Source organism: Pelodiscus sinensis, chromosome 3 (assembly GCF_049634645.1).
Source record: "Pelodiscus sinensis isolate JC-2024 chromosome 3, ASM4963464v1, whole genome shotgun sequence".
Classification (NCBI taxonomy): Eukaryota; Metazoa; Chordata; order Testudines; family Trionychidae; genus Pelodiscus; species Pelodiscus sinensis.
In genome coordinates, this window is record NC_134713.1 from 12,909,968 (window position 1) to 12,923,233 (window position 13,266).

The 13,266-nt window shown below is 43.4% G+C and overlaps 1 protein-coding gene across 6 annotated transcripts in view; it reads left to right on the forward strand.

Annotated features, from left to right (window-relative positions):
- CD2AP (CD2 associated protein) overlaps positions 1 to 13,266 on the forward strand; it is a 138,200-nt gene that overhangs the window by 45,210 nt on the left and 79,724 nt on the right. For all 6 annotated transcript variants that reach the window (XM_075923393.1, XM_075923392.1, XM_075923390.1 and 3 more), the window contains one exon: positions 1,502 to 1,655. In XM_075923393.1, the coding sequence (XP_075779508.1) occupies positions 1,502 to 1,655 (154 nt within the window). The remainder of the gene's footprint in view (positions 1 to 1,501; positions 1,656 to 13,266) is intronic.

Below are 13,266 nucleotides of genomic sequence, written 5' to 3' on the forward strand. Positions count from 1 at the left end.
TCTTGTGTCAGGTCCACAATTTACAGCAGAAAGTAAGTGGAAAAAATGCCTCCTAAGAAGATATGAGGAGGAATGTCCTGTGATAGGACAGTACCTGATTTTCAGGGTTACATAGTTACCCTAATACAGAATTTTTAACATCCATATTCTGGAGTTTATTTATAAGTTGAATTCTATCTACAGTAAACTTCCGATAATCCGGCAGCTTTAGGACCCAGGGGGTGCCGGATTATCAGCTATGGCGGACTATCGGAAGGGGAGGCTATGAGGGGTCTGAGGTGGGGTGGGGGGATGACACCCCAGGCCCCTCATAGCCCTCCCCTTCCGATAGTCCGGCTCTGCCCCAGGCGTCCCCATTCAGTCGCTGCTGGTCAGTTTCAGCAGCGGCTGAATTGGGGATGCCTGCGGCAGAGCAGCTGGGGTGTTGCCGGGTTGGTCCCGCAGCCCTGAGGAGCAGCGCTATGGGACCAACCTGGCAGCACCCCAGCTGCTCTGCCCCCAGCTTCCCCGATTCAGCTGCTGGTCAGTTTCAGCAGCGGCTGAATTGGGGAAGCCGGGCACAGAGCCGCTCCAGTTGTCCGCTGCCTGGAGCACTTCCGGCACCATCGGGAACCTGGACCATCAGGAGTGCCGGAGCATTGGATGCTGGACCAGTAGAGTTTTACTGTACTTAGGTTTGAATAAAGATCTTAACTGGCTAAAGCACTACAAAGGCAATTTCCCTGCCTTTGATATTCACATCTCCATTTGACGTGCTTTGAATAAGACTCATCCACCCTTACTTAATTAGCTTCATTAACATTGTTTCTCCAATTGACAGGTAATTTCTTTTGCCTTTATGTATACCCCCGATTCTGTAATTTCCACTCAAGCTCTTCTGATGAAGTGTTAGCTTATCTTCTGTTTCCTCCTATTTAATGTATACATTATTGCATCTTGACATAAACTAAGACTGGAAGTTCTGTGGGGCAAGAACAAGCTCTCTCACTGCATGGTATATAAAATGAGTCTCTGGTTGAAGTCTGTAGGAACTGCTGTAATATAAATGATGAGAGTAGTTGATATGGAAAATATTCTAAAAATGTTCTGCTTCACACTTTGCTTTGAAACACTGACCTCTGTGGAAGCATAAATGTGTTGTAATGCAGCTTTTATGTTGATTTCCCCAGATTTCAGTGCTTGCAGCTGTTTGTGTATAGAGATAGGAGAATTCAGAACATCTATTTTCCTGCTACTAGATACTGGGGATACCTCAGTTTACCTATCTGGAAATTTGATTTAACAGCTAATTTAGAAGAGGGTAGAGTGGATTCGTGTTAGTACTTGAATGACACATGTTATATAACTGGCTAATGTTTTTTTCAGATACAAGCCCTTTACACTATGGAGCAAAGGGTACTTGAGTCTACAGAATATGGAATGTCTCAAAGAACCCTATGATTTTTTCATAACTTAAATTATTCCTCCGTTTTGTAAATCTGTTCTGCCTTTTTTCTACTAGGAAGTTAAGAAGGATCCAGAACCTAAGGAGGATGATTTGCCAATCAAGAGGGAGAGACATGGAAATGTAGCAAGCCTTGTGCAGCGCATGAGCACCTATGGTTTTCCAGCAGGAGGATTTCAACCCCATCCTCAATCCAAAAGCTTAAAAAAGAGTATGTATCTCCCACTTTCCTTGCTTTATATAAAGCACCTAAGATCAATGGCTTACAATACTTGTTTACTCACCACTTTCAGTTAGTGTTGCTTGAGGTTTTTTTAGGGCCTGTGGAAACCTGAGGGATTGGTGAGGCACTTTACTGCAGTTACTGTCGGGTTATATCTGAGCAGAATTTGGTCCTCTGACTTCCTTATGGTTCCCTGGATGTAGCGGTGCTGTAATGAGGACTGTAGGAACGGCAAACTATCACTTTAAGAGTCAGGGAGGAGAGTAAGGAGTCAGAAGAGGGGAGTGACAGATTTCAGGGTCCTGCTGCACCAGTTAGGGAGCTTTGTAGGGAAAGAATACTTTGCTCAAATGCTGCCTGCAGATATGTGCACAAGGGATATATTTTATTCTGTAGAAGTCACAGATACAGTAAAAGCAGAATTTGGCCCACTGTAAAATTCAGAAATTACAGAATGTTACGTTTTGTTAACCATAAAATTCAACAACAGCAAAAAACCCTTTGGTGTTCTGCCCTTTTGCTGCTCCTTGAGTGGAACTCTGAATGCAGCAACATAATACCTGGAGGGCAGAGTGGTTCACTAGCATAGTCAGGTGTTGGTCATCTTGCATTTTCTAGATCATTTTCAGCCCTGGACACTACTATCCCTTACTTGAGGAAGGAGAACTCAACCAAATTTGTGATGTGATCATCATTGTTAGTTTTGTTTGAGCAATCCAATTCATTTTCCTGTGTCTAACAAAGGAAATGGGTGTTCAGTGGATCTCCTAGCTTGGTTTCCTTCTAATGTTTTATGTATCTAGTCATGTGTAGAGTGGTATAAAAATGCTTTATAGCACTGTAAATTTGCATAGTGCTGTACAAACATGTCATGTTCCCTTCCGTAGGGAGTTTGTAATATAAGGTAGAAGAAACAAATGTATGACACAGGTCAGCAGTTGTTAGGGGCTGGGGGCAAGAGTTAGATGTCAGATATGACTAATATCCACCATCCTTGCCCATGGAGAATTTGTTCCAAGAATCCTTTGGAAAGTAATGTTAAAATTGCTTTCAAGAGAGTCCTAATACATTTCTGGATCTCTACAGCCTTCAGATGCTTGATTCACATCACAGTGAAGGTGGAGTGCCTTACAAAAGGTGAGACATTTTGAGAGACATAATTTTGATCAGGAGGAAATTCTTATAGCTGTCTCTGTAGCAGCCAGCATAAATCTTGTTGCTCTTGACGGAACTTAAAAATTCCTTGCTGAAAGTGTTGTTGTATCCTGGAAATCTACTTTTCAGAGAAGCCTTGTCTTATATTCTGAAGTCTCTTAGAATTCCACGCTCATGCAGATACTTAAGAGATGTTTCTAGGGTCATTTCTTTTGACAAGGCAAATCTTGATGGGGAATCTGTGGCTTTCTCATAGGATAACAGAGTGTCCCTCTCCAGTTCATTTCTTCTGTTTGGTAAGATTGCTAATGCCTGCATCTTCAAAGAACTATCAGGTTGAGAAGACCCATTCAAGAGTGTTCTCTCTCAAGTAGTTTAAGGAAGCCTTTTTTTCTGACCATAAAGAAGACCACAAGGTTCTCTGTGATGCAGATATGACTTGATCTTTTGACTTTATATTGGGGATGTAAATGACTAATTGACTAGTCGCTCCCTCCCCTTCCTTGCTGCCTTTATCACAAAGAGGCAGCAAGGGTGGTGGTGGTAGTGGTGGGGGGAGAGCAGGGTATGTTGTGGGAAGCCAGCTTAAAAGCTGGTTTTCCTCCAGCTCTATGGGACAGGGTGTGGTGCAGCGGCAGCTCTTCCTCTTTGAAATGGCTGGGGCTCTTGTGCATTTCAAAGATTGAAACATCATGTGGAGCCCCGGGCCAGCGGGGGACTCAGGGTCCCCTGCTGGCCTTAGGCTCTGTGTGGCGATTTTGTTTTGAAATGCACAAGAGCCCCAGCTGGGCTCTTATACATTTCAAAGAGGAAGTGCCGCTGCTGTGCCTCTGCCTTCTCTCACGGAGCTGGAAGTTGGGGGAACTGGCTTTTAAGCTCTCCTCCCCCCCCCCCCCCCCCCCCCAGCGACTTCTCTTCTTCCTCCATGTGGAAGCTCCTAAGGCTCCTCATGGCATTTTAATATTTGAAATGTACAAGAGCCCCCATTTGGGGCTGTTGTGCATTTCAAAGTGAAAGTGCTGCATGAAGCCTGGGGTCAGCACAGAACTCCCTGCTAGCCCCGGGCTCCGTGCGGTGTTTGAATCTTTGAAATGTACATTTCAAAGGAAGAACGTGTGCTAGTCCATATTGACTAACTGAATAGTTGATGGAAATCCCATCGACTATTCAATTAGTTAGTTAATCGATATTTAACATCCCTACTTCATATTTCCTGGATTGTAGACTCTCCTCTGCTAATTAACTCAAGCCCACTAACGTAAAATGGCAAAACTCCTTTCTCCTTTTCATCTAGTATGAATTCTATCAAATTGTAGGTAATACCAAAACCTAATTTATGGGCAGCACAATTAATCTCAGCTCCTACTGGTTTTGGAGAATTTTTCAGGTGGCTTAATATGAGGTGTCATTAGAAAAGTTTTTGGAACAAATTGACAAATGAAACAGTAATAAGTCACCAGGACCAGATAGAATCCACATAATAGTTCTGAAGGAACTCAGATATGGAATTTCAGAACTGCTGACTCTAGTTTGTAACCTGTAATTTAAATCTGCTTCCTCCAAATGACTGGAGGATAGCTAATGTGGCAGCAGTTATTAAAATCAGCTCCAGAGACTATCCTGGCAATTACAGGATTACTGAAGCCTGACTTCAGTATTGGGCAAATTGTGTTGAAGCTAAAATAAAGAGCAGAATTGTCAGACGCCTATATGAACACAGTTTGTTGAGAGAGAGTCAACATGGTTTTTGTAAAGGGAAATCATCACTCACTGGTCTACTAGAATTTGTTGAGGGGATCAGCAAGCAAGTGGCCAAGAAAGATCCAGGGGGTATATATTGCATTTATGTCTTCAGAGAGCCTTTGATAATGTCTCTCACCAAAGGCTCTTAAGCAAAATAAGCTGTCATAGGATAAAGCTCCTCTCATGGATTGGTAACTGGCTAAAATGTAGGAACAAATAGTTTTCCAAGTAGAGAGAGGTAAATAGTGGTGTCCCCCAGAAATCTGTACTGGGACCAGTTCTAGTCAATATATTCATAAATGACCTGGAAAAAGGAGGTAGTTGTGGGGCAGGCTTTGTTCTCTCAGGCAGAGTAGAATGTAGCCTGCTTAGTGATTAATTGTTCCCATTGTTATTGAATTTCTCCAGGAATATAGAACAGGTGTAAAAGCTTTAGTGCTCCTTTACATGTCCAGTGTGGTGCAAAGGACAGAATGGCCTTATAAATGGTTATGGTCTTTAGTGATTAGAACTGAACTATATTTTTGGACTGAAAAATGTCCTATCAGAATGTCCTTCGTAAACCTCTTTGCTACTGACCTATCTAGAGATGGTTAGTAGCCAATATAATGTGTGAGTCTGTTTCCATAGCCTTCACTGGCTGTTCAGTTGCCTTTGAGGTAACCCTGAACATATGGGTGTATATATTTGTTGTCTAATAACTTGAAATAAAGGGTCACACATTACTATTAGGAAAGGGGGTTGGTGATTTTTCTCCAGTGTCCCCCACTCCCAATCTCCATTTGTTGTACTGTAGTTTAAATAAAAAATTGAAACCAGTATGATGATATTGCAGCATTTGACACACAAAAGATGCAGAATTTTAAAATACTGTGCACAATTTTTTTTAACTTTTTGGCACAGACTTCTCCCCAGAGTATATAGTAGACCACAAACTGAATACGAGTTGTCAGTGTGATTAGTCTTTTTTGGAGCTGCATATGATTTGGGAAGGAGGAGGAGAAAGGGGCGCTTCACTTTGTTAGAATGTTGCTGCATCTTGATCACATTGGGGAATAGCTCATCAGGTCGACATCCCTTCCTTCAGTTGCCCGCAGTCACTCTTCCTCTTTCTTTGGGCCTGCTTTGTGTTCGTAAATCAACCCTCCAGCCGGGCCTCTGTGCGTTTTCCCTTTCTGGGGTATTGAAGCCATCTCCTTCAGCCATCCTAGTCATTCTTCCCATTCACTGCTGCGTAGTGCTGCTCCCTCGTGGCTGTCAGGGAGTTTAGGCCTGTCATCTAATCTGGGTTCCAGCTCAGGGATCCTCTAAGTAAGCAGTCAAGACCTGTTCCCCCTTAGGCCTTATTGCCTTTCCCTGAGCTTTGTCCTACCTTCCTGGCTTCCCCTCCTTTCTGGTTTGCTGGCCTAAACCTACATCCCTTTTCCTAGGGAGTGACTGCAGAGTTTTCCCGCTGTCCCCTTTCATCTTACAGTTCTCTGTCTTTGTAAATCCTAGGCCTGTGGTCACCAACCAGTAGATCGCGATCTACCGGTAGATCTCAGGGGCTCTAAGAGTAGCTCTTGAGCCCTCTCTGAACTGCACACCTGCTCAGTACATTTACATTAGATTTCCTCATTTGAGGAGCAGCTACTCACCGAGCAACAACACAGGTGAGTAGCTGCGAGGAATGGTGGGAGCTGGGAGGTCGGGAGGGCTGAAACACCCCAGCAAGCTGACTGTGGCTTTCAGCTGAAAGCGGCTGCCCCACGCACAAGCTGATCAGTGGCTTCTCCTCTGCGCCTGTCCATGTGGAGCTTGGTGCACTCTGGCTGAGCGCCATGGCCAGCTGGCTGGGCAGCCACTTCTCTTCCCTCCAGACCAGCTGCCCTGCGCTCAGCCCATGGAGGCTGCGTCTAGCTCCAGCTGTGCTGGAGCAAGCTTCCCAGGCTGAGCACAGGATCACAGATACCCATCTGATGGACTGTATACGACTAACAATCTCAGACTACAATCCAGACTTCAAGATGCTGGCAGATACTGTTCAGTCACAGGTGTCACACTGAGACTTTGTTATTGGAAGAAAAAATATATAATTATGAATACTTGATTTTAGATTTACAAAATAGCAGAGAACAAAATGTATAATTGTAAATGCTTCATTTGACATTTAAATAGCATGAATTAAAAACAGACCATTTATTTCATAACTATAAACATGTGATTTTAGTTTTATATATTGCATAATTTAAAAATAAACTGTTTAACAGAGTGTATAAGGGCTGGGGATAGCAAGTGATGGACAGGAGAATAGAGAGGGCAGGGCTTCAAGGAAGGGGCAGGGCTTCAAGAAAGGGGCGGGACGGTAGCTCTTCGCCTGTACTGAGACTTAAAAAGTGATCTTGGGTGTAAAAAGGTTGGAGACCACTGTCCTAGGCCAACTCATTCCTCCCCAGCTGGGTTCCCTCACTCAGTCTGTGGATTAATTAACCACCTGAATCCTGTTAGCTGTGTCCTGCTGGTTCTGTTAGCTTCTGTCTAAGTGTTCATTAACCCTTTCAGGTCAAGTGTGAGGTGAATACCCCAACACAGTATATTAACAGGAGTGCTGTATGTGAGACACCGGAGGTAATTATTCTGTTCTCTTCAGTACTGGTGAGATCCCAGCTAGGGACCTAAAAGAAAAGTTTAAAAAAAGAAAAGTTTAAAAAGTAACTGTGTAACTGTTAAAAATCCTAGTGGTTACACCGTTACATGCGTTGTAAGCTGGCTCCTGGTGTGCACTTGCTGCTGGCTCCATTCCTGGAGAGGTAGCTGTGCTGTGGGCACTGCATTATAAACTTTTTACTATAGAGCCTACACTGCAGAGCGACACGCAGCTCCCTGGGAGCCGATGCATGCCAGAGCCAGCTTACACACACTGATTCCTAGGTGCGGGCCCTGCTCCCGGGAGCTGGCTGCCATCCTGCACTGTGTGTTCTGATATAGAGCCAGCATGTTCCAGGAGCTAGCTTATAAGCCACCTTTTGGCATGCACTGGCTGCGGGCCTTGCTCCTGGGGAGCTGGCTACGCTGCAGACTCTGCAGTATAAGCTTTATACAGCAGAGCCCACAGCACTGGGTGACCTATCAGCTCCCTTGGAGCAGACCTGGGAGTTGACATGTAGCCGTAATGAAAATTGATAACCTGATGCTTATCTGTTACCTTTTAAATGACTACAATTTTATATCCCTTTTCCTAGCTGAGAGTTACTATAGGAAGAATGTGGACAAATTGGAGAGAGTCCAGAGGACAGCAACAAAAATCATTAAAGGGTTAGGAAACTTGACCTATAAGGAAAGCTTAAAAAACTGGTTGTAATTAAATTTGAGGAAAAAAAGACTCTGGCAACCTGTAAGTCTTTCAGTATGGTAATAGTCTTTTTGAGGATGGTGATCCAGTTAGATTTCAGTTAGATATTAGGAACATCTTTCTAACTATAAGGGTAGTTTAAGACCTGAAATAGGTTTCCAAAGGAGGTTGTGGAGTCCCTATTTTTTGAAACACTTAAACAAGGAGAGCCAACACCTGTCAAGGATGGTCTAGATTTTCTTAACCCTAACATAGCTAAGGGGGCTGGAATGAATGACTTCTTAAGGTCCCAATTCCAACACTACATTTCTATGATTCTAGGTTCCATCAGGAAATCCTAATTGAGTATGCATCTGGGGCAAAGTGTTCCTATAGGAGCTATGAACATAGCAACTGCAATCTCTCATTCTGTCCTCATCCAGGTGCCATCCTAAAATATATATGGATCTCTGGAAACTTCCTTTTGGGGAAATGCTGTTCAATTTTCACAGGGTTTTCAGGTGCCTTATGACTCAGCTTAATGGTTTTTTTGTGGACATTGCTGGAGTTCAGTGTCCAGACTCACCTCACAATTACAGGAGAAAATAACTATGGATAACTTGGTTTTCCTGCTGTATCAGTTTAGATCAGTGGTCCCCAACCTTTCGAGGTTGTCGGGCGCCAGGGGGCGTGGCCGTTCACCCGCCGGGCGCCAGGGGGCGGGGACACTTGCGCCCCAGGGGCGGCCCCCCCATAGCCGCAGGCCCGGGGGTGACCCCCCCATAGCTGCATGCCCGGGGCCGGCGCTCCCCCCGCCAAGCGCCGCGCGCCCGGGGCCGGCGCTCCCCCCGCCAAGCGCCGCGCGCCCGGGGCCGGCGCTCCCCCCGCCAAGCGCCCGGTGCCAGGCCAGCCCCGAGCACCTGGCGGGCGCATGGAAATGCCCCCGTGGGCGCCTTGGCGCCCGTGGGCACTGTGTTGGGGACCACGGGTTTAGATAATCATCCTGTGTCAGAGCTGAGTGGAAGACAAGTGCTTCTTACAAGTCATAGTGTTAAATAAACTCCTGGTGACTAAGTAACAGTATGCCTTCCCTCAAAGGAATTTAGTCCTTCTCTGAGCATAGCTGTTACTGGGTCTCTTAAGCCACCACCTTGTATATCTTACTATCCTAAGAACATAAGAACAGCCATACTGTGTCAGACCAAAGGTCCGTCTAGCCCAATATCCTGTCTTCTGACAGTGGCCAGTGCCAGATGCCCCAGAGGGAATGAACAGAACAGGTAATCCTTACGTGATCCCTCTCCTGTCATCCATTTCCAGCCCCTGACAAAGGCTAGGGACACCGTTGCTTGGCTACTAAGTACTGATGAACCTAACCTCCATGAATTTATCTGGTTCTTTCTTGGACCCTGTTAGAGTTCAGGTCTTCACAACCTCTCTGGCAAGGAATTTCACAGGTTGACTGTGCTGCGTGAAGAAAAACATCCTTTTATTTGTTTTAAACCTGCTACCTCCTAATTTCACCTAGTGACTCTGAGTTTCTATGTTAACTGTCTTTAACTTTTTTACTGCCAGACTGTCTAGACCTTTGTGAAGTTGTTCAAAGGAGAGAATCTCAATTTAATTAAAAGAGCTCAAATGTATTTTGACTTTGCATTGCTCTCTGATGGCATGTGTTCTTCATCATTGCTTCTCTTACCCAATGAAGTGAAGTTGTTAGAATAATAGCATCATAGAATCCTAGGGCTGAAAGAGACTTTAGGAGGTCATTGAGTCCAGCCCCCTGCCCAAAGCAGGACCAGTCCCAAGTAAATCATCCCAGCCAGGGCTTTGTCAAGCCCAGACTTAAAAACCTCTAGGGATGGAGATTCCACCACCTCCCTAAGTAACCCATTCCATTGCTTCACCACTCTCCTAGTGAAATATTTTTTCCTAATATCCACCCTAGACCTCCCCCACTGTAACTTGAGACCATTGCTCCTCATTTTGTCATCCGTCGCTACTGAGAACAGCATCTCTTCATCCTCTTTGGAACTTCCCTTCAGGTAGTTGAAGGCTGCTACCAAGTCCCCTCTCACTCTTCTCTTCTGAAGACTAATTAAGCTCAAATCCTTATATGGTAATATGCTAAAGAATCTGCAGATCAAACAAAGAGTTCTTTTGTGAGACAGGATCATGCTTGGGGTCATATTATTTAAGACGGTCTATTGTACTAAGTTAAAATATTTTTGAAATTGAGCAAAATGTCATCAACATTTACATAGTAGTATCTTCCATCCTTGGAAGACTGTAATACATGTGAATAATGTGTATGGCTATAAAATGTTAGAATAAAGGCTAATTTTAACTAAAAATTTAGTCCTGTATTTCCTATCTATGACTTTTTACTGGTGAAATAGCTCTCAAGTTGAGTGGAAACTTTTTTTTTCTCAGAGCAACTTTTTGTCCCTCCTCTCTCTGTCAGTGCTTCCCTTCAGGAGCCAAGTCAGAAGATGGGAGCTGGGTTGAGCTGTGGACCGGGATTGGGGGCCATATTGTTCAGGCAAAACAAATACTATCATTACCCTCAAATTAATTCCTAACATGATGCATGTATTTAATCAAGAAGCGCTCCCTCTGCACCTCATTTGGGGGCTGATCTGAGCTCTGCTGCGCCTACCTGAATGTTCCTCCATGCCCCTGTGAGGGGTGTTCCCCAGAGTTTGGAGACCACTATTACAGTAATGATTCATCTAGGAAATTACATGAAGTTCTAGTACACCACCAAAACATAACAAACTGCTCCCTTCTATACCAATTAGCCTCTTTAGCTCTGTACCATTAAGTGGAGTGGTGGAACTATGTAGCATTGACCACACATTCAACTAGTTTCTTTAATTCTTGCTGGCCCCTGTTCCTGACCAATGGTGCTCACAAAGCACATGTAGTCACATGCCCTCATTCTGACAGGAGGGCAACTGAAGCTGCCTGGAATGATAGTGACAAGGCAGGAGAGGCCAACAAGGCTCTTGTACATTTCAGTAATCAGTAAGTAGCACAAGAACACTCATTGATTGGGATGCATGTGGGTATCTTTTAAACACATTCTTGGGCTAAACCATAACCTATTTCTGGCCAATGGGGTATATGTGCTGGTACCCATGGCACAGATTTGCTGGGGCACTGAATTGGTAGGGAAATAGGGCAGATTAGGGAAGATATTTTAGCAAGTAACCCAGAGTATACAGATCTTGAACATATTGCTTATTTGTCTTCTCTATCAAATTATAAATGTTTTCCTATGGAGTTGTATGTCCCTTCATGTAATAGGTTATCAGTCCTAGTTGGGAATTTTGGGCAGTTCTGTAATCTAAGGCCACTTTTAGATCATTTCAACAGGAAAACGAACTTTTAAGGTTTTATTTTCAAGTCACATAGCTTTTCTCCTTCTGAGGTATAGAGGTAGGGATAGGCAAGTGTAGCAACTGTGTACTTTAGAAACCAAAAGGCAACGTGTATCATGTAAATAAAGATTGTTGCCCCATGGCTTTAATATGCTCTCTTAAATTTGGTCTTGGTGTCAGGAATTGTTTTTCTGTGGTGACAGTGTCCATCAGTAGGAGGGCAGTACTAGAATACAAATAATAATAAAATCATCAAATGTAGAGCTGGAAGGGATCTTAAGAGGCCATAGTTTTAGTCCATTCTGTTGAGGCAGGACCAAGTATATGTAGACCATACCTGACAGGTGTTTGTCTAACTTGTCCTTAAAAACCTTTTATTATATGGTTTCCCCAACTTTCCTTTTAAACTGTTTCCTGTTAACCATCCTTATAGTGGGAAAGTTTTCTTCAATATCTAACCTAAATCTCCTTTGCTGCAGATTAATCTTATTACTTGCTCTACCTCAGTAGATACGGAGAACTGGTTACCGTCCTCTTTATAACAGCTCGTCATATCTCTGAAGGTTGTTAGCAGGTCCCCCTCTTAGTTGTCTTTTCTCAAGACTAATCATGCCCATTTTTTTTAAACATTCTCTTATAGGTCAGATTTTTCTAAATCTTTTTTCCCCCCCCTTAACTCTGGTTACACTCGCCTGTTTGTCCACATTTTTAAAGTGTGGGGCCCAAACCTGGACGCTGTACTCTAGCTGAGGCATCACCAATGCTTAGTAAAATAGGACAGTTACTTCCTGTATCACATATACAACACTGCTGCTAATATTCATTCAAGCATGAAATATTCATTCAAGGTAGAAATTGCCTTAGAAAATTTACGCTGAAAAACTTTCAGTGGAAAAGAAGAAACCATCAAGACATCTACAGTAGTGTCATTTCAATATTAATTTGAAAAACTATAATCTTGAGATGTACAAATTTGGTTTGTGGGGCTAGTGCAAGCTGCTTGAGATTTACATAAGAACGGCCATACTGGGTCAGATCAAGGTCCATCTAGCCCAGTACAGTAGACTTCCGATAATCCAGAACCTATGGGACCTAGGTGGTGCCGGATTATCAAATATGCTGGACTATCAGGAGGTACTATAAGCTGCTTATATATATACTGTATACTTTATATACTGTATATAAAGTAGTGTTAACCCTTTTTATTATACATACTGTATACAGTATACTGTAATATTTTAGTTTTTTAAAGCCTTTTTTTACCCTTTTTGCTCAGTTCAGCTGCTGCCGCTGTTACCTTGTGACTCATTTTTTGCTGAAGCTCACTCATTAGGCTCTTGCCATTTTGATGCCAGACTATTGGAGTTTTACTGTATCTTGGTTTCCGCTAGTGGCCAATGCCAGATGCCCCAAAGGGAATGAACAGAACAGGGAATCTTCAAGCAGTTCCTTTCCCATCACCCATTCCCAGCCACTGACAGAGGCTAGGGACACCATTCCTACCCATCCTGGCTAATAGCCATTGATGGACCTAACCTCCAAGTTTCTTTTACTATAATGTTGTCAGTTCTTTAATATTTGTATAGTTGTGTAACTTCTGTGAAATATCCTATCAATGGGTTATGTTTTCTTCCTAGCTTCATTTTGTGCCACTTAATGTTGATCAAACTGTAGGCTTCGTATTCTGATTTACATTTTGGAGCTGGGAAAACAATTTTATTGCCTAGAGTCAGTGACTGTTTGTTTGAGAGTTTTGATAGTTTTGATTGAAGTCCAGTGACATGGATGCTTTTTTAAAATCAGGTTCAGATTCAGAATGCACAGGGAAAACAATATCATTACCCCCCAAATTAATGCCTAACAAGGTATGTTTATTTCATGCAAAGACTGGCAATATTTCATTGCCCTGCAGATCATATGACATTTTTGTAGAGATGGGTGCCTTTAGGAATGTCGTCATAAAACTTCAAATGAATAAATGTGTGTGCACCAGAATTACTCCCAATGC